Source organism: Pavona decussata, unplaced genomic scaffold (genome assembly GCF_977016875.1).
Source record: "Pavona decussata unplaced genomic scaffold, jaPavDecu1.1 SCAFFOLD_214, whole genome shotgun sequence".
NCBI lineage: Eukaryota > Metazoa > Cnidaria > Anthozoa > Scleractinia > Agariciidae > Pavona > Pavona decussata.
Window position 1 is genome coordinate 2,697,469 of NW_028145619.1, and position 17,532 is coordinate 2,715,000.

General features: G+C 41.2%; 4 protein-coding genes across 8 annotated transcripts in view; all 4 read left to right on the top strand.

The window, feature by feature from the left end:
• The first annotated feature begins 35 nt into the window (after window positions 1-35).
• LOC146460281 (uncharacterized) lies at window positions 36-12,303 on the top strand. 4 transcript variants are annotated; one of them, XM_085088252.1, is made up of 7 exons: window positions 36-139; window positions 9,464-9,709; window positions 9,783-9,848; window positions 9,923-10,000; window positions 10,092-10,187; window positions 10,353-10,502; window positions 10,596-12,303. In XM_085088252.1, the coding sequence occupies exons 1-7, from the start codon at window positions 68-70 to the stop codon at window positions 11,841-11,843; spliced, it is 1,956 nt and encodes a 651-aa protein (XP_084944378.1). In that variant the 5' UTR covers window positions 36-67; the 3' UTR covers window positions 11,844-12,303. The 4 variants fall into 4 exon arrangements, with proteins under 4 accessions (XP_084944378.1, XP_084944380.1, XP_084944379.1 ...); XM_085088253.1 differs by lacking the exon at window positions 36-139 and adding an exon at window positions 737-811; XM_085088255.1 differs by lacking the exon at window positions 36-139 and adding an exon at window positions 8,695-8,970.
• On the top strand, window positions 1,818-8,545 carry LOC146460282 (uncharacterized). The gene is made up of 14 exons (XM_085088300.1): window positions 1,818-1,896; window positions 2,559-2,783; window positions 2,992-3,078; window positions 3,259-3,387; window positions 3,504-3,557; window positions 3,728-3,793; window positions 3,892-3,960; window positions 4,057-4,233; window positions 4,327-5,944; window positions 6,593-6,996; window positions 7,089-7,342; window positions 7,422-7,670; window positions 7,814-8,046; window positions 8,184-8,545. The coding sequence occupies exons 2-14, from the start codon at window positions 2,571-2,573 to the stop codon at window positions 8,459-8,461; spliced, it is 3,831 nt and encodes a 1,276-aa protein (XP_084944426.1). The 5' UTR covers window positions 1,818-1,896; window positions 2,559-2,570; the 3' UTR covers window positions 8,462-8,545.
• On the top strand, window positions 11,763-13,704 carry LOC146460283 (uncharacterized). Its single transcript, XM_085088259.1, has 5 exons — window positions 11,763-11,898; window positions 12,240-12,305; window positions 12,403-12,471; window positions 12,580-12,756; window positions 12,846-13,704. The coding sequence occupies exons 2-5, from the start codon at window positions 12,270-12,272 to the stop codon at window positions 12,909-12,911; spliced, it is 348 nt and encodes a 115-aa protein (XP_084944385.1). The 5' UTR covers window positions 11,763-11,898; window positions 12,240-12,269; the 3' UTR covers window positions 12,912-13,704.
• A 22-nt stretch (window positions 13,705-13,726) lies between these two features.
• The window catches only part of LOC146460284 (uncharacterized), a 3,932-nt gene continuing 126 nt past the window's right edge, over window positions 13,727-17,532 (top strand). Inside the window, exons 1-5 of one of the 2 annotated variants that reach the window (XM_085088257.1) lie at window positions 13,727-14,083; window positions 14,182-14,394; window positions 14,489-14,692; window positions 14,793-14,875; window positions 16,566-17,532. The exon at window positions 16,566-17,532 is cut by the window's right edge and continues 126 nt beyond it. In XM_085088257.1, coding sequence (XP_084944383.1) covers window positions 14,020-14,083; window positions 14,182-14,394; window positions 14,489-14,692; window positions 14,793-14,875; window positions 16,566-16,649 — 648 coding nt within the window. In that variant the 5' untranslated portion in view covers window positions 13,727-14,019 and the 3' untranslated portion in view covers window positions 16,650-17,532. Of the gene's footprint in view, window positions 14,084-14,181; window positions 14,395-14,488; window positions 14,693-14,792; window positions 14,876-14,989; window positions 16,292-16,565 lie in introns of those variants that run through there. The other variant, XM_085088256.1, reaches the window with a different exon arrangement.

The window sequence follows — 17,532 nt, forward strand, 5'->3', positions numbered from 1 at the left end:
ATGGCGGCCTTGTGTGCGCTTTTGGGATGGAGAATTTTCAATACCTCACCCTATATACTGCTGATGAATGCGGGATACTTCATTTTGGAAACAGAACTTTGTGAAATGGCCAGGTCTCTTCTTTACAGGTTTTACAAAGGTACGCCAAGAAATTTTACGCAAGTGTCTAAGCTGAAGCTCTGTATAGCGTGTTGTATACCTTCGTATACCGATGATCACATTTTGCAACTTACTCTTAGGTTTTTTTTGTTTTCGTTTTTATTTTAACTTTACCTGACTATTTGTGGCTTTTAGTCTAAACGTGCACTTACGAGTTTTTCTGCGCTTTTGCTTAATTGACCTTGTGTGTGCTGTCGGCCTTTGTCTAAAGCTTTACTTCTGATTGTGGGCCTGTCTAAACACAGGCGGCCCAAGCTCTAGCCGTGAGCGATGATCATCTTGCGTATTAGCGGTCACGGCGCAAATATAAGAGTTTGTATGGGAATATTTACGATCGGGTTTTTAGGAGTTAGAAATACTGGAAAGTTCTCAATGAAAATAAGATACCTTGCTTGTGTGGTGTACGTATGACTTATTGTCTGTTTGCTTCTTTTGTTGATTTGAGGCCACTTTAACGAGTTGTAACTTCCTAGGTTTCCTACTTTTCCCGCCTTTTTTGTTTTGTTTTTTTTTTTTTGTTTGTTTGTTTGTTTGTTTGTTTGTTTGTTTGTTTGTTTGTTTGTTTGCAACCGGGCATGTGGTCATGAGAAGTTACCAAGTTTCAACAGGAAAGGAGCGGGAGAGCCTGCCACCAGTACTTGTCAACCATGAAGTAAGTTCGTAGCAACGCCAAGCCTGGATGCTCACTGGACGATGCTTTAATGACAAGCTTCTCACATAATTGCTCAAAATAATGGACTGGTGAAACCGAGAGAGGTTCAGTTATAACCAAAAAGCAAAAAAATTTGGAACGCTTCACGAATTTGCGTGTCATCCTTGCGCTATTTTCCCCCCGTTGTTCTCTGGGATATTGGGACTTTGGGATTTTGGGATTTTGGGTTTTTTATGTGACGTAATTCCAAGATGGCGTCGTGAGTGATCAAAGGACGCGAGGCGTCGTCAAGTGAGTAATATTTAGCCTATATTGTTCCTTTAAAGACTGAAAGACCATGTTTTATTTAGAAGACCAGTATTTTAATCGCGCATTCATTCAGATTGAACCTTAATTTAATGTAGGTACATATTAAAAAACACTCTTTTGTTGTCGGACAATCGAAGCACTCAAGCGTCCTCAAACGCGTCTTTGTATTTATGATCATGGAGGCCAAAACTATGAAGTGGAACTATAAATATAGACTTGCTGCTCTATATGATATGGCGACTTCAATGAGGGAAAGTGATCGAAGAGAATTTTTGTTCTGTTTTTTTTTTTTTTGTGGGGATGGTGATGGTGTTCGCGTTCGCTGTGTAAACAAACCGCGGCTGAACTGATTTCAAACTTTGAGTTATTAAATAATAATGATTTTCTTTCTACAGGAAATCGGCATCAACTGTACGTGGTGTTTCGTCAGACGAGACCTGTTAGCTCTTGTGTCTGAATATTTTTTCTGTGTGTAAATTCAAAGGTAAGTGAACTTAGATTAAAATATCAGCTTTCGTATGGCCGCTTCAATGAGGGAAAGTGATCGAAGAGAATTTTTGTTTTGTTCTTGTCGATCGCGTTCGCGTTCGCTGTGTAAACAAACCGCTTTTTTTAAGGTTAAGTTTATGATACGGCTGAACTTATTTCAAACGTTGAGTTATTAAATAAATGATTTTCTTTCTACAGGAAATCGGCATCAACTGTACGTGGTGTTTCGTCAGACGAGACCTGTTAGCTCTTGTGTCTGAATATTTTTTCTGTGTGTAAATTCAAAGGTAAGTGAACTTAGATTAAAATATCAGCTTTCGTATGGCGGCTTCAATGAGGGAAAGTGATCGAAGAGAATTTTTGTTTTGTTCTTGTCGTGGGGACAGTGATCGCGTTCGCGTTCGCTGTGTAAACAAACCGCTTTTTTTAAGGTTAAGTTTATGATACGGCTGAACTTATTTCAAACGTTGAGTTATTAAATAAATGATTTTCTTTCTACAGGAAATCGCCGTCAACTATACGTGGTGTTCTTCAGACGAGACCTGTTAGCTCTTGTGTCTGAATATTTTTTCTGTGTGTAAATTCGATTCATAGGTAAGTGAATTCGTTCAGACTTTTTCATGTCCATCGACAAATAAATTAACGCTTAGATAGAACTTTCATTGTCTAGAGTACAGTTTATAACAGAGCTGTGATATCTTAACACGAGCTATTTATTTATTACAAGCTGAACGGAAAGTGTGAATGTAAATTGTAAATTGTAAATGGCTATTGCTTTTTCTTTAAATGAAAGTACTTATTATTTCTCTGTGATTGTAATGTTCAATTTTATATGCTTGTCCTAAAAGGACTGTGTTATAATCGAAATACTAAATTATAGAAGCTTAAATAATTTTTAACTGTATTTTCAGCCAGGTCAGAGTACTTAAGATACTGTTTTATTTGGCAGTGATCAGTCACCATGCCGAAGGAAGGTCTGCAAACTACTGAATGGCTGAGGAGACTGCGTTTATATGCTAATGGGGAGTTTCAGTTTGGTCGTGGAAATGCACCTCCCCCAAATTCCCAATGGGCAAAGAAAAGAGCGTTAATTGATGCATGCCCAGTGAAGAAGGCATGTACAGATGTCTTTCGTAACAGGACCAGTTGTAATTGTGGTTTTCATCCTGGTCATGTAAGTGTTGAATCTCTGCTTTGATAAGCTGAATAGAGATCCTGTTATGATACACTGCCTCTATCCTTTTAATGGAGTGGTATCTTGATAAACATTTATGTCCTCAAACAAGTAGTAGTAAGTAAGTAGTAACTAGTAAAATAATAATTTATGTAATGAAGTGTGCATAGAAAAGACTAAATCACATTTTATTATTTAATCTTCGTAGCAAACCAGAACATCTGTGGCTACTTCATCTGCTGTAACATTGCCATTACTGGGTAGTCCAGCTTCGTCTTCTGGTCTGCCTCCAAAGGTAATTATTGTTATGTGTGAATGAGGATCCACAGCATTTGCTAGTACTTTAATGGTTTGCATAGGAGAGCAGTCTTGATAAAGATCATCAATAGTCAGTAATAAATATTAAAGGAAATTCAGTTCCTCTTTCTGACTTGAAATTAAATAAAAACTATTGGAACCACATTGTTTATTTTAGGAAACATCTAATACTACAGGCAGTTCCTCTCAGCTTGCTACATATATGCCTACAGGACGTCGTTGGAAGCACTTTAAGGGACTCCCTGAGAGTTACAAAGCTACTAATCAAGAGAGTACAGCTACCTGTGTAAGTTACAATGTTGTAAACATTATTTTTTATTTGGGAGCAAAGAAAACTTTGGTGGCTGTCTCACGTTGACAAAATTCAAACTTATTCCAAAAATGCTATGGTTATTTTCACAGAGTGCTGCTCCCCTAATAATTCCAGAACAGACAGCACAACCCTCAGGAGATGTTGTAAGGGCTTGTCAATCTTATTAGTAATTTAGCTAGGTTCGATTTCTGCCACTCCTGAACAGCAGCTGGTAATCAAACCTATAATTTAGCCTAATTTTTTGTTCTTATCAGCTGTTTCCATTTTTGCATAAGCTCAAATTATTGTTAATCATTTTTGTTTGTTTCTTCAGGATCTCCCCTCAGCCCAGTCAGTTGATTTGATGTCAAGATATTCAGTTGTTGGACCAGATGCAATAGTAGGTTTCTTTTCCTTTTCATAAATAACATTGAATTGAAATAATATAAAAAAAATAATTTATAGGCATCTGATATATCCTTATGCATTTCTGTGCAGAGCGAAGATGATAAAGAATTGGCATCTTGCCTTGATGTCATTGAAAAGGGCTTGATGTCTTGTGAGCAGGTATGACAGAATATGATTTAAATTTCATTAGGAATGCATTTGTTAGATGCAAATTATGTTGTGAGGCTTTAATGGTTTTTGGCTAATTTTTTGCAGGAGGAGATCAGTGGTCTATCCAGTACTACTGCTGGCTTGCCAAGTACTTCTGTCCTGTCAGAGACACAGACCAGTACATCTGTGATGTCTGCCAATACAGAGATTCAGACCACCCAAACACCTACCTCTGTAACACCAGTAATTCCATCAGATCAGCCCTCTTTGGAAAGTCTTGAGGTAAGCTTGCATGCAATAAATAGGCCAATATAGCAGTGTGTTTTGTTTGAACATACTTCACCCCCTAAATTTTTTTTTTTTTTTTTTTGACAGGCTTCAAAAGTGAGACAGCCAGTAGATTTTTCCCTCCGTTTGCCTGGTGAGTGGAAAAAAAATATGAATTACAAGGATCAGTGCTGGATTGGTAAAACTTTGTTTTGTAATACCAAAGGAACTCTTGCCAGCCAACTGAAAAACTGGTGGTACCCTCCTCCACAACCATCCCCAAATTCCAGTTCTACACCCTGTCCAGATGAGTATTTCCTAAGACGTCTTTTCCTGTGGATGCCAAAACGGATGTGGAAGGTGGATCTGAAGTGTCCACGATGCACAGATCCAGAGAGGTCGTTACAGTCTAAGGGTCTATACACCAGAGTGAGAATGGTTCTTGATGTAAAAGATTTCTATTACTTGGCTGCAGAATATCATTTCTGTAATGGTTGTAAAGGCACTTTCATTGCGTGGGATAGTAGGTTACTTGAGCAGCTCTCTGATGATATCCGTGCCCTTTTTCCAGTTGTTCTCACTTACAAGTATGCCTGTGATATCTCTGTCATATCTTTGTTACGAGCTCGCTCACTTGGCAATAGCTCCACTTCTTTGCAAAAGAAGATCCACGAGCTTCACAGTGAGGAGTGGATGCGCAAGTGCATTGCCTATCTTAGCAAATGTAAGCGCCATAGGATGTCTCGTGTACACTTCAACTTACCAGTGGTTACGTATCAAAGAGAGAAGGCAATGAAGAACATCCCAAGTGCAAAGTGGTTCCTTGCCTGTTATGTGCGAGACGTCTACAACCGCCTTGACATCCTGAAAGCAGCTGCTACCTCAGTGTATGGGACAGTGTTAAAAATTGATTCAACTAAAAAAATAACAAAGAAGCTGCAAGGTGTTGAGGCTGCAAGTGCAAATTGGGTGACTAATGTGGGTAATGAAAGGGGTGAAATTGTCATGTCAGTGGTAACTTCATCAGAGAGCACATCTTCTCTAAAACCGATGGCTGATGGGCTGGTCAAGAGGTTTGCTGAAGCTGGTGTTCAACCTCCTCTAATTTTGTATACTGACAGGGATTGCTGTGGCTGTCAGGAGGGTCCTTCGAGGTTTAATTCCTTATTTAGTAGTTGGGCTAGTATGGTTGTGCGCCTTGACATCTTTCACTTTATGCGACGTCTTGGTGCTGGGTGTACCAGTGAAAGTCATCCACTCTATGGTGTGTTTATGGGTCGCCTTGCTCGGTGTATTTTTGAGTGGGATGCGGAAGATCTTACACTGCTGTACAGGGCTAAAAGAGGGGAGCTGAAGATGGCAGGGGTAGCCAATCCATCCGAAGAGGCAGTCAGGACCGCTGTGACGAAAGAGGAGATGGCACGCCACTGCAGACGTAGAACCAGGGGTTCTGAGGCTACATCACGGATGATTTCATCACTGATGGACTCCATGTCCATGGCAACCGATGCCCTTGGGGTTCCCCTATTCAGGGATGATATGCTGACAGCTGTGTGGCCGGAACAAAAGCGTCATGTGTCCTGCATACAAGATCCCCCTGGAATCCCCTTGTACACCGTAACTGGACATCTAGTTAAGGGTGGAGTCAAGCTGCCAGTGTTGCGATGTGCCAGAGGCTCAACTTCTTTGGAAAGTTTCCATCTGCACTTGGCAAGATTTATTCCAGGTGCGTACACTGGTTATGTGTAGTTTTATATTTTGTTTTAATTTGCCTCATGTTTTTGTTGCTGTCTATACTTATCATAATCTCAAAATCAGTAATCCCTTTCTTTCCCTTGCTCCTTTGGTGACTATTTTTACTGTAATATAATGCATGCAATTCCACAATAACATTATTGTGGAATGCCATTACCACTATCCATCAGAATTTCATTTCCACTTGTTTCCTTGTGAGTTCAGTGGAATGAACAGCTCGTTTTACTTGTTGTGGCACACCGTGATGGTATGGATCAAATCCTGGTTGGGCTGGCCGTGCCACTTTTCCACTGTCAGTTCCTATTTATAATCATGACTATTAGAGGGGAATGGGTGTGCAGCTCGATCTAACCCTATAAACCCAACAGCAACAGAGTCGATAAACACCATAATGACTAACTTGTGTACATACCATAGCAAATTATTTACATTCTTTGTCACTGCCACTTACAACCTAGTTCCGGGGCATGTAAATACATTTACTCAACTGTCACATGCCAAGATGTAGCAAAACATCGACTTAATAAATGTAGATGCAGATGTAGATGAATGTGGAACACTTGAATATGTTCTGTTTACCGTTGTTTTTCCGTTTTTTTTTGTTTGTTTTCTTGTATAGGAACTGCAGCAAATGCTGTTAACTTCCAGGCATATCTTCTTGAAGGTGTGACTAGGTGGAATGCTGAGCGTGCAGCAGGTGCAGTTCAAGATAGGGACAGCACGTTGTATAGTTTTGACATGTCATTGCAACACCGCCTCAACAGTCTATCCATGTCTCTTCGAAATGAGGAGTTCCTTCCGAATTTTGTTCCACCAGGTGTCTACACAGGCGAACTCATTGGCATTGAATATCTCCGTTCTCAGTCAGATGTTCCAACGAACAAAGACTTAGAACAGGAGATAGACGATGCCTTTGAGGATTTTCAAAGTGAGGAAGAGACATCAGAGGAGCTGCCCCAGGTTATCCATGATCTAACGTTGGTCTTGCCTGAGGAATCTTCAGATAGTGACAGTGGGACAGAGGTAAATGCATTTTAACTGTGTTTGCAAAAATCAAGCAAACAAACAACACAATAAAAACAAGGAATTTAATTGAAGTAATTTTTTAATTTTAGGATGATAATAGTACGGTGGTGGACTCGGCAGGACTCCCAGGATGGGATAAGGTCACCAGACTGGCAGAAACCCTTGTCGACCTTGGTCCTTATGTCACCAATGCTGAAGTGGACAAAATTAAGCGTCTGCATGATGACCTTCACGAGTATGACCGGAGAGGATTGACATTCACGCCGCATTTCAAGAAGGGGAAGGGGAGATTTAAGCAGTCAAAGAACAGGTCTGCTCATATCGGCATTGAATCAATGGCCAGGTAATTTCTTTGCTTGTTCAATTCCTTTCTATGTTCCAGAAGAATCACCAAATTTGTTTTTTCGTTTCATATTTATTAGGTCTTTTGTGACTGCTGGGCAGCCGGCTCTATCGCCCTCTAAAAGCAGAGTGGTTGAGGCGATTTGTGTGAGGCTTTGTGACATCTGCACTGAAAAAAGAGGCACAGGACCGCAAGACCCTTACCAGTCCAAGTGGAAGGTCGTGATACGACGATACAACGAGCTGAGACACACCATTGCCAACAGCCGCTTGCACAAGGAGACGTCCCTTCAGTTGTATTGTATCAATGAAACAACTTTGTCAAAATGGTAAGTGGCTGCTTTCTCTCAGCCTTTGGGCCTGTGAGTGTAGAAGGAGTCACAGAGTACTTGAATCATGTTGAATGAGTCATCTATTGCACCAATTAATAGATTTACTGACGATCAGACGGTTTTTTTTTGTCACATTTCAGGTTTAAAAACAAAACAAGGGTCGACGAGGTGAAGATGCTGATGCAGGGTCTGGCAGTACCAAATCCACCCATTTCAAGCACGGTGCCGTTGCTGCCAGCAGAACAACTGCAGAAAACACCACCAAGGCCAGACCATGGAGTTGCCGTGGAACTCATGGAAGAACCTGAGGTTGTTCCATTGCCCCCCATTCAAACAGAGCAATCTACTTCGGGAGTGGATGCTTCCAGTGGCAGTAAGTTTCTCAAAGTTTGACTTAATCGAACTTTTCTTTTAAAAAAATGAGTCTCAATTACAACTTTAATTTGTAGAATATTTCATCACTCGCAATGCCTAACTCTTTTCACGAGGGTTTATTTTCTACCACAACAGGCGCGAGCGTCTCGAAAACAACAGCTTGGCGACACAGAAAAAAGAAGTTTGAAGAGGATCTTAGGGCTGCTGCTAAGGCTGAAGGTCTCCCATCCCCAAAGAAGCAGCGGATGGTTTATACGTGTAAAACTTGTAATCAACCCCAGAGTAAGGAAACTGGTCACTCACAGTATTTTGGCCAGAAGTATTGTCCTAATGCGTCTGGTCAAATACCATTGAAAGAGTGGCTCGAACAGAAAGCAGCAGAGAGAGCAGCCAGGAAAGCTACTTCACAGTGAAGAGTGAATGTTTGCGATAACGGCATTTTTTGTAACTTGTTTTTGTGTAGTGATAAATACACATAGCTTTTGATGCGTGGAGAATTTTTTTTGTTGCTTTCTTTAATTGCACTTCGGGTGGCTAGTTGCGATGCATTTCCAACGTTAACACGTTAATTTGTTAACGCGCTCTTTAAATTTCGCGCTTTCTCTTTTGATTATGGCTTTTGAGGGAATCCCCCTTTTTCCCCCTCTTTTTGCCCCCTTTTGCCCCTTTTATGGAGAAGTTTATGCCCCAGTTTTTGCGCTTAACTCCCGCCATTCTTCTCCAAAATTTGGAACAATTGAAACATTTGGAACATTTGGAACAAATTGAAACAGTGAGCATGCGCTGTAGGGTCACGTTCCAAAATTGGAACAATCAAGATGGCGGCTGTTTACAGCTGAGACGGGAGGATCTAAACAAACTCCTTTGTTGGTGTAATCTTCCTGTCAAGAGTAAATTAAAGAGCAAATATCATTTTTAATTGGTAGGTTCAATTTCATTTCATGAATAGACAATCTGTGAGTGGTTAAAATGCAAATTAGAGAAGTTTATTCGGAGCCACTCGAGCGAGGAATGCAATCAACAAAGAAAGAAGGAATTCATTCGTTGTCATGGTCGATTTAAACACTACAATCGAAACGTTTTCCCCAGCGATAACTATAAATATTACCCAAACGGTACATATTATGTGACCGTTGTGTGGCGCTTTTTAGAGAACTGGACTAAAGCAATTGAGTTGACAGTGAATTTAAGACATGTTTGTATGCCGGACGGGAAATAATACGGGTCACCCGAGGTTAACATTTTTACTTGATGAATTGAGACGAACTGTCTGGCTTTCACTCAAAACACGGAGACTTTAGCAAAACAACTTGTATTTCAGATTTAAATAAAGTTCGCATTAGGCCTCTAGAATTTCCATAACTCTCGTGAAAATATATGGGCTGAGAATAAAAATTATGAAACATTTTTTTCAGCGAAACCACAAAATGCCTAAAACGGGTCCATCGCCGGCAACCTGGCTGCAGCGACTCAGAGAGTATGCTCAAGGAACGTTCCAGTTTGAGCGAGGCCAAAGACCCGGCAAAGACTCCTACTGGGTGAAGAGGCTTGAGACTATTGAGAAATGCCCGAAACATAAAAATCCTGGCAACCAAGATGCCCTTGGACGTCGGATTACTTGTGCATGTGGTTTTCATACGCCTCGGAGACCAGCTCAGCAGGTAAATACAGCCAGTAGGCAAATGAAGTACTTATTGAACTCTTATACTGACCGGGTATCGTTCTCCCTTTCAGGTTCCTTCATCTATCGTCCATCCAGTTCCTACACAGGCGTCCGCTTTACGTGAATCCACTGCTCGCGTAAGTAGAATGATAATTATTAGGCCTGCGTTTTGTACCTGCGCTAAATCAGTTTTTCTCTTTTTGTTGTTTAGGTTGTTACATGCTCACAACTGGCGAATAATAACAAGCCCCACACCCAGGGCCGTTCACAAGCTGCTGAGGCGATTAGCGTAAGTCAGTTAGCTTAACTGATCTACTTCACTTCACACTTTACCATTAAATCAGCAAAGTTAACATTACGTTTTTCGCCTTTTTTTATAGGAAGCGATCTCACCCGCTGCCCGGCCTTCGACGAAGGATTCGGTTGCTCCTGAACCTGAGAGTACCGAAGAATTGAGGGTTGACTATAGTAATAAGGTAGACATGTTCGTTAAGACTGAAAAAAAAAACTTGTGTCACAACTTTGTTCTCTTTACGGAAAACCCTCAAGGTCATATCAACTTCCTGTTTACTGGTTGCGCACAACAAGATTGTTCTTTTTGTCTAAAATTATAAAACCTTTTTTGTCTTCCTTTACCACAGGAAATTCCCGCGGCATCTCAATCAACCCAAGGAAAAGATACAGCTATTCTTAGGCCTGCTGTTGTGCAATCTGTTCTCTCAACCTCGGCTGCTTATGGCTTACCCGAGCAACTAGCAGAAAAGCAACAAGCTGGCAAGGGAAATAGTGATGTGAGTATAATGAATACATTTTTCGTCATACTCAAACACGTAAATATTCCCGGTTTTCCTTTTTTGAACTGATAAATAACTATTTACTTTTAGGTAGACGAAGTTGATGAGCCTCCAGCCAAAAAGCAGGCACGAGCTCTCTTTCCTAGACAGCCAACAGACTACTCTAATAGACTGCCCAAAGGATGGAAAGACAATGTTTTTCCTGCTGATCAAATGTGGATTGGCAAAGCTCTGTTTGTTTCAAGAGGTACGCTGACAAACCAGTTGACCAATTGGTGGTACCCACCACCCCTTCAGACCGATACTGGCAAGCAACCCAGAGTGGATCCGTACTTCAGAAGGCGCCTGTTCCTCTGGATGCCCCGGCTGATGTGGGCAATAGATTTCCACTGTCCTCGTTGCAACAAGTCTCTGCGCTCGAAGGGCATTTACAACAGAGTACGCCTTGTACTGGACATCCAAGATTACTATTATTTGGCTTGTGAATACATGGATTGTGGATCCTGCACCGGAACGTTCCTGGCATGGGATGAAAGAATGCTCAGTCAGCTAACTGATGGCCATCGGGCGCGGTTTCCTGTGGTCCTGACACGCAAGTACGCTTGTGATCAGTCTGTTGTCTCACTTATGCGATCCAGAACAACTGGCAACAGCTCCTCAGCCTTGAGAAACAACATTGAAGAACTTCACAGCCACGAATGGTTACGTAAAGTGCTCAGTTACACGAGTGACTGTGACCGTCATCGTAAAGGTGTGCTTGCCCTGATGCAACCATTGCCTGTTTACGAGAGGCCACCAGCCTTCAAGGGATTGCCCACTGCAGCGTGGTTCCTGGCTACCTACGTAAGAGATGTGTACGGCAGAATAAACCAGTTAAAGGCAGCCGCAACCTCAATCTATGGAACGATTTTGAAAATCGATTCCACTAAGAAGGTGACCAAAAAGTTCCAGGGTCTAGCAGCAAGCACGGCATCATGGGCGACAAATGTTGGAAACGAAAGAGGAGAGATAGTGCATTCAGTGTTGACGTCATCCGAATCAGCTTTTTCCCTCAAAAAAATGGCCGATGGGCTCATGTCGACGTATGAAAGGGCTGGGCAGCCTCCACCCACAATCCTCTACACCGATCGTGACTGCTGTTCTTCAGACGGATCCTCCAAGTACAAGGATCTGTTTGGAAAATGGCCAAACCTGGTGGTGCGCCTAGATATTTGGCACTTCATGCGAAGATTGGCTGTGGCTGTCACCTCCGAATCCCATCCTTTGTACGGAGTGTTTATGGCAAGGTTGTCAGCTGCCATTTTTGAGTGGGACGAGAGCGACTACTCTCTTCTGTAAGGCGAAGCGAGGGGAGCTAATTCAGAGTGGCGTACGGCGACTTCAATGAGGGAAAGTGAGCGAAGAGAATTTTTGTTCTGTTCTTGTTGTCGGGACGGTGATCGTGTTCGCGTTCGCTGTGTAAACAAACCGCTTCTTTTAAGCCTAAGTTTATGATACGGCTGAACTTCACAGAGTGCTGCTCCCATAATAATTCCAGAACAGACAGCACAACCCTCAGGAGATGTTGTAAGGGCTTGAATCTTATCGGTAATGTAGCTACGCTTGATTTCTGCCACTCCTGAACAGCAGCTATTAATCGAGCCTATAATTTAGCCTAATTTTTTGTTCTTATCAGCTGTTTCCATTTTTGCAAAAGCTCAAATTATTGTTAATCATTATTGCTTGTTTCCTCAGGATCTCCCCTCAGCCCAGTCAGTTGATTTGATGTCAAGATATTCAGTTGTTGGACCAGATGCAATAGTATGTTTCTTTTCCTTTTCATAAATAACATTGAATTGAAATAACATAAAAAAATTATATATAGGCATCTGATATATCCTAATGCATTTCCTTGCAGAGCGATGATGATAAAGAGTTGGCATCTTGCCTTGATGTCATTGAAAAGGGCTTGATGTCTTGTGAGCAGGTATGACAGAATATGATTAAGTGTTTGTTTTAAATTTCATTAGGAATGCATTTGTTGGATGCAAATTATGTTGTGAGGCTTTTATGGTTTTTGCCTAATTTTTGGCAGGGGGAGATCAGCGGTCTATCCAGTACTACTGCCGGCTTGCCAAGTACGTCTGTCCTGTCAGAGACACAGACCAGTACATCTGTGATGTCTGTCAATACAGAGATTCAGACCACCCAAACAAGTACCTCTGTAACACCAGTAATTCCATCAGCTCAGCCCTCTTTGGACAATCTTGAGGTAAGCTTGCATGCAATAAATAAGCCAGTGTGTTTTTCTTGAACATACTTTACCCCCTAAATAAAAATATTATTATCATTTTTTGACAGGCTTCAAAAGTGAGACAGCCAGTAGATTTTTCCCTTCGTTTGTTTGGTGAGTGGAAAAAAATATGAATTACAAGGATCAGTGCTGGATTGGTAAAACTTTGTTTTGTAATACCAGAGGAACTCTTGCCAGCCAACTGAAAAACTGGTGGTACCCTCCTCCACAACCATCCCCAAATTCCAGTTCTACACCCTGTCCAGATGAGTATTTCCTAAGACGTCTTTTCCTGTGGATGCCAAAACGGATGTGGAAGGTGGATCTGAAGTGTCCACGATGCACAGATCCAGAGAGGTCGTTACAGTCTAAGGGTCTATACACCAGAGTGAGAATGGTTCTTGATGTAAAAGATTTCTATTACTTGGCTGCAGAATATCATTTCTGTAATGGTTGTAAAGGCACTTTCATTGCGTGGGATAGTAGGTTACTTGAGCAGCTCTCTGATGATATCCGTGCCCTTTTTCCAGTTGTTCTCACTTACAAGTATGCCTGTGGTATCTCTGTCATATCTTTGTTACGAGCTCGCTCACTTGGCAATAGCTCCACTTCTTTGCAAAAGAAGATCCACGAGCTTCACAGTGAGGAGTGGATGCGCAAGTGCATTGCCTATCTTAGCAAATGTAAGCGCCATAGGATGTCTCGTGTACACTTCAACTTACCAGTGGTTACGTATCAAAGAGAGAAGGCAATGAAGAACATATCAAGTGCAAAGTGGTTCCTTGCCTGTTATGTGCGAGACGTCTACAGCCGCCTTGACATCCTGAAAGCAGCTGCTACCTCAGTGTATGGGACAGTGTTAAAAATTGATTCAACTAAAAAAATAACAAAGAAGCTGCAAGGTGTTGAGGCTGCAAGTGCAAATTGGGTGACCAATGTGGGTAATGAAAGGGGTGAAACTGTCATGTCAGTGGTAACTTCATCAGAGAGCACATCTTCTCTAAAACCGATGGCTGATGGGCTGGTCAAGAGGTTTGCTGAAGCTGGTGTTCAACCTCCTCTAATTTTGTATACTGACATGGATTGCTGTGGCTGTCAGGAGGGTCCTTCAAGGTTTAATTCCTTATTTAGTAGTTGGGCTAATATGGTTGTGCGCCTTGATATCTTTCACTTGGTGCTGGGTGTACCAGTGAAAGTTGTCCACTCTATGAGCAAAGGAGGTGTGGTGCTGCCTGTATACAGATGTGCACGAGGATCAACTTCGCCCTTGAGTCATTCCATCTATACTTCAACAGGTTTATACCAGGTAAATAAAACACAACAAAGAAATCGTGTAAGAATTAATGAATAATAGCAGAATCTTATCATGCCTTCCTCGTTTGGTTTGTTTACTTTAATACATAGGTAACAGTGCAAGTGACATGCATTTCCAAGCCTACTTGCTTGAGGGTTTGTCCAGGTGGAATGCTGACCGTGCTTCTGCTGCTGTGTCGACTTTAGTTGATCACCAGTCAAAGTCTTACAGTGGAGTCCTGTGCCAAAGTGTGAATGAACTAAGTGAGGTCGTCTTGTGCAGAAAGATTAAGCCCAACTTCCAACAGTTTGGCAAATATACAGGTAATTCACATTGTGGACATTACAAAATCTAACATGACTAGCATTAAGACTAGTGTCGCCCTTTTAACTTATGCATTTTTATATACCTTTTTAGGGGAACTCATAGGGATAGAGTATCTATTCAACCAGACTGGTAGGGTGCTGACTGACATCACAATGGATGACTCAGTGGAATCTGGTCCCCTCTCTGACATTGACCAGTCCCTAGACGATGAAGGATTTGTCGACGAGGAGGATCAGGACAGAACAGTTGGTCCTGTTGATGTAGCCACAGAGATCAGATCTGCCGATGTAGCTGGTGTGTGATATAGAATTCATGTGTATTTTTCATAGCACTCAAGCACAAAAGGCATGCAGTAACAAATGATCGAATTGTAACCTGTATCGTTTTGTTGCAGCTGCTGCAGAAGACAATGAGGGAACTGATGAAGTTGGAGATGAAAATTCCACTAGCTCCTCCAGTTCCTCCTGCGACTTACAGGTTAGATCGTACTGGCAATTTTATTGTTTTGTTTAAAACATTTAAAGTGTTGGTGCTTTTCTTTTCAAGTATGTAACTGTATGTATTTCAATAAAATTTTACCATCCTTACTAGGAATCCGTTGGACCAGACAATATAGGGGGCTTTGACAAGGTGGAAGCATTGGCTACTTACTTGGTTTCTCTTTCATCTGATACAAGCATTTCCTTAAACAATCAGCAAGCAGCAAGGGTCATTGAACTCTGGAACCAGCTTGAACTATAAAAATGATTGTCAAATTATTCTGTACAGATTGAATAAGCCGATTATTCTGATGCGCCGATTAAAAAAAATCACGTGTTTTTTTATTCAAAGTTCATAGAAGCACGCCATGTGCAGCTACGTCATGCAAATTCCTGTCCCCGATAGTCCGGGGCTACCGGATTTTGCGATCTGGCTAGTGGATTCTAACCATCACTTGCCCGATGGGCAAGTGAAGTTTTTTTGGGAATTAAAATTACAAAATTACTGTAGGGCAAGCCGATCTCACAAAGGGAAATCTGTTCAACAAAGTATCGCATTACATTTCATGCCCGACATAAATGCGTGATATTTTTCCTTTGGAATTCAGTCCACGCAATCCTCAAGTAAAAATAATGAACTATGACAAGCTCTTGCTAAATAAGAATTATTTATCGACCGCGTCCTTTTGCTTTCCCATAAATTACCAGTTGTAAATTTCGAAAGTGAAACATTTTTCCCTTTGAAACCTCTATGAAAGCTGACAAGATCTTAAAGTGTTCATTTCACCAGAAATTTGCATAATTTTGTTTACGACGTCAATGATGCGTGACATGGCACGTTCCGCTTTCGCGTGAAAACTGACAAATTAAATTATTTTTAATTAAATTATTTCTAAATTAAATTATTTTTAATTCTTAAAAGATACCGCACTTCGTAGAAAAAACGAAAAAATCCTATAACTTTGCTCAGATTCAACGAAAAATCTCCATTCTTACACTAAAATGATTATCAAATTATTCTCTACAGAATGAATGAGAGAATTCTGACGCGTCGTGAAAAAAATTTTCACGTTTTTTTTTTTTCACTAATTGAGTTTACGACCCCGGACTTTCTGAAAAACTGAAAAAACTTGTAACTTTGCTCAGATTGAACGAAAAATCTCCATTCTTGCACTAAATGATCGTCAAATTATTCTCTACATATTGAATAAGAATTTCCTGATGCGCCGTGAACAACAAATGTTCGCGTGTTTTTTTTCCACGAATTGAATTTAAAACTCATTCACTGCGCACGCCCGAAAGTTAACGACAAAACCGACCGACCGACCGACCGATCAACTAACCAACGAAGTCGACAGTCAACTATCGCTATAACTCGTTCATTGCGCTACGCGCATTCACGAGTTAAAAAGTGGTTACTAATGTTCTTACTTCATTTTGATGTCGTCTGTGATCTATAACAGAAACGTGTTTCATACAGCAACACTAAAACTTCAGAATTGAAATTAATGCGCTAAGTGTTTTCACAAACTACAACAATATGGACTATTAGGAAATTAAACTCCATCTGTCAACTTCATAAGCAAGAGCCAATAGTGAAGCGAGTAATAGATTTCTTTTGGGAGTGGGTGGGATTGAAACAATGCATTTCCATACGCTGATCGAGTATATGTTTCTTAATTATGAAGGTACATCAAGAAAGAGAAGAAAGAGGAACAGCAGGTCCTCCAACAGGGGATCCGACTTCCTACACCTCAAATGGCAGCCAGTGAACCCCTTCTGCAAGCAGCTACCCACCCGGCCACTCTTCCCACAGTAAACTTTCCTGCGCCGTTTGTATAAGTCTTACCACAGAATACTGCCGGCCAAGCAAGAGTACGGGGAAATCCTCCTTCATGTTCATCTGTGCTTCCACAAAACCGGCCAGCGCGGATTTCACTTCAGCCACCGCTTCTACCATTACCATTACCATTACCAGCCCGCGATTCCCAGTTATGCCTGTTCCTGTAGCAGGTGGAGAGAGTTCGCGGTAACTATTACTATCTTAAAAGGAAGCAGGAGAAAGAGCTTACCACCGTCATCAAATCGAGAAAATATGTTCGTTCGGATAAGCCAATAGTGTGCAGCAAATGTGGCCAGCCAAGGGACCCAAGACTTCACAAACAGTACTTTGGGAATTGGTACTGTCAGACGACAGAAAACCAGTCATACGAGGAATGGAGGGACAATTTTAAAACCAAAGGATACGGAAAGAGAAAGAAAGACGATAAATAAGAATAACGTGTTTTTAAACAGGAACGAGAAGCTAAGGCTTAGGTATAAATCAGAAATTATAAGTACGTTTTCTTCTACACAGCTTAGCTTAGATTTATGGTGGTACGTTATATCAAAGTTTCAATTAAACTATTTTTATATGTTTTAAACGCGTTTATTCATTAATTAACAATTAGATTATGAGCTCGAGATTTCTATCGCGTGATAGTTGATGAGGGCGAAGCCCGAATCAACTATCACGCGTAGAAATCGAGAGCGAATAACCTAATTGTTTTAGTATAAATCTACTAGTCGTTCAAAACTAAACAAGTAAATTATCTATTTCCTCATCGCAGACACTTCGAAAACGCGAAGAAGCGGGCGCCATTTTGTTGAAAATCG

Bases quoted from the DNA above. Each gene is read 5' to 3' on its own strand.
- LOC146460281 (XM_085088252.1), top strand. From the start codon at position 68: ATGCGGGATACTTCATTTTGGAAACAGAACTTTGTGAAATGGCCAGGT. The intron at 10,188-10,352 runs GTAGACATGTTC...CCTTTACCACAG, and splicing joins GGGTTGACTATAGTAATAAG to GAAATTCCCGCGGCATCTCA. The intron at 10,503-10,595 runs GTGAGTATAATG...ATTTACTTTTAG, and splicing joins CTGGCAAGGGAAATAGTGAT to GTAGACGAAGTTGATGAGCC.
- LOC146460282 (XM_085088300.1), top strand. From the start codon at position 2,571: ATGCCGAAGGAAGGTCTGCAAACTACTGAATGGCTGAGGAGACTGCGT. The intron at 3,388-3,503 runs GTAAGTTACAAT...TTATTTTCACAG, and splicing joins AAGAGAGTACAGCTACCTGT to AGTGCTGCTCCCCTAATAAT. The intron at 5,945-6,592 runs GTGCGTACACTG...TTTCTTGTATAG, and splicing joins CTTGGCAAGATTTATTCCAG to GAACTGCAGCAAATGCTGTT.
- LOC146460283 (XM_085088259.1), top strand. From the start codon at position 12,270: ATGTCAAGATATTCAGTTGTTGGACCAGATGCAATA. The intron at 12,306-12,402 runs GTATGTTTCTTT...ATTTCCTTGCAG, and splicing joins TTGTTGGACCAGATGCAATA to AGCGATGATGATAAAGAGTT. The intron at 12,472-12,579 runs GTATGACAGAAT...AATTTTTGGCAG, and splicing joins GCTTGATGTCTTGTGAGCAG to GGGGAGATCAGCGGTCTATC.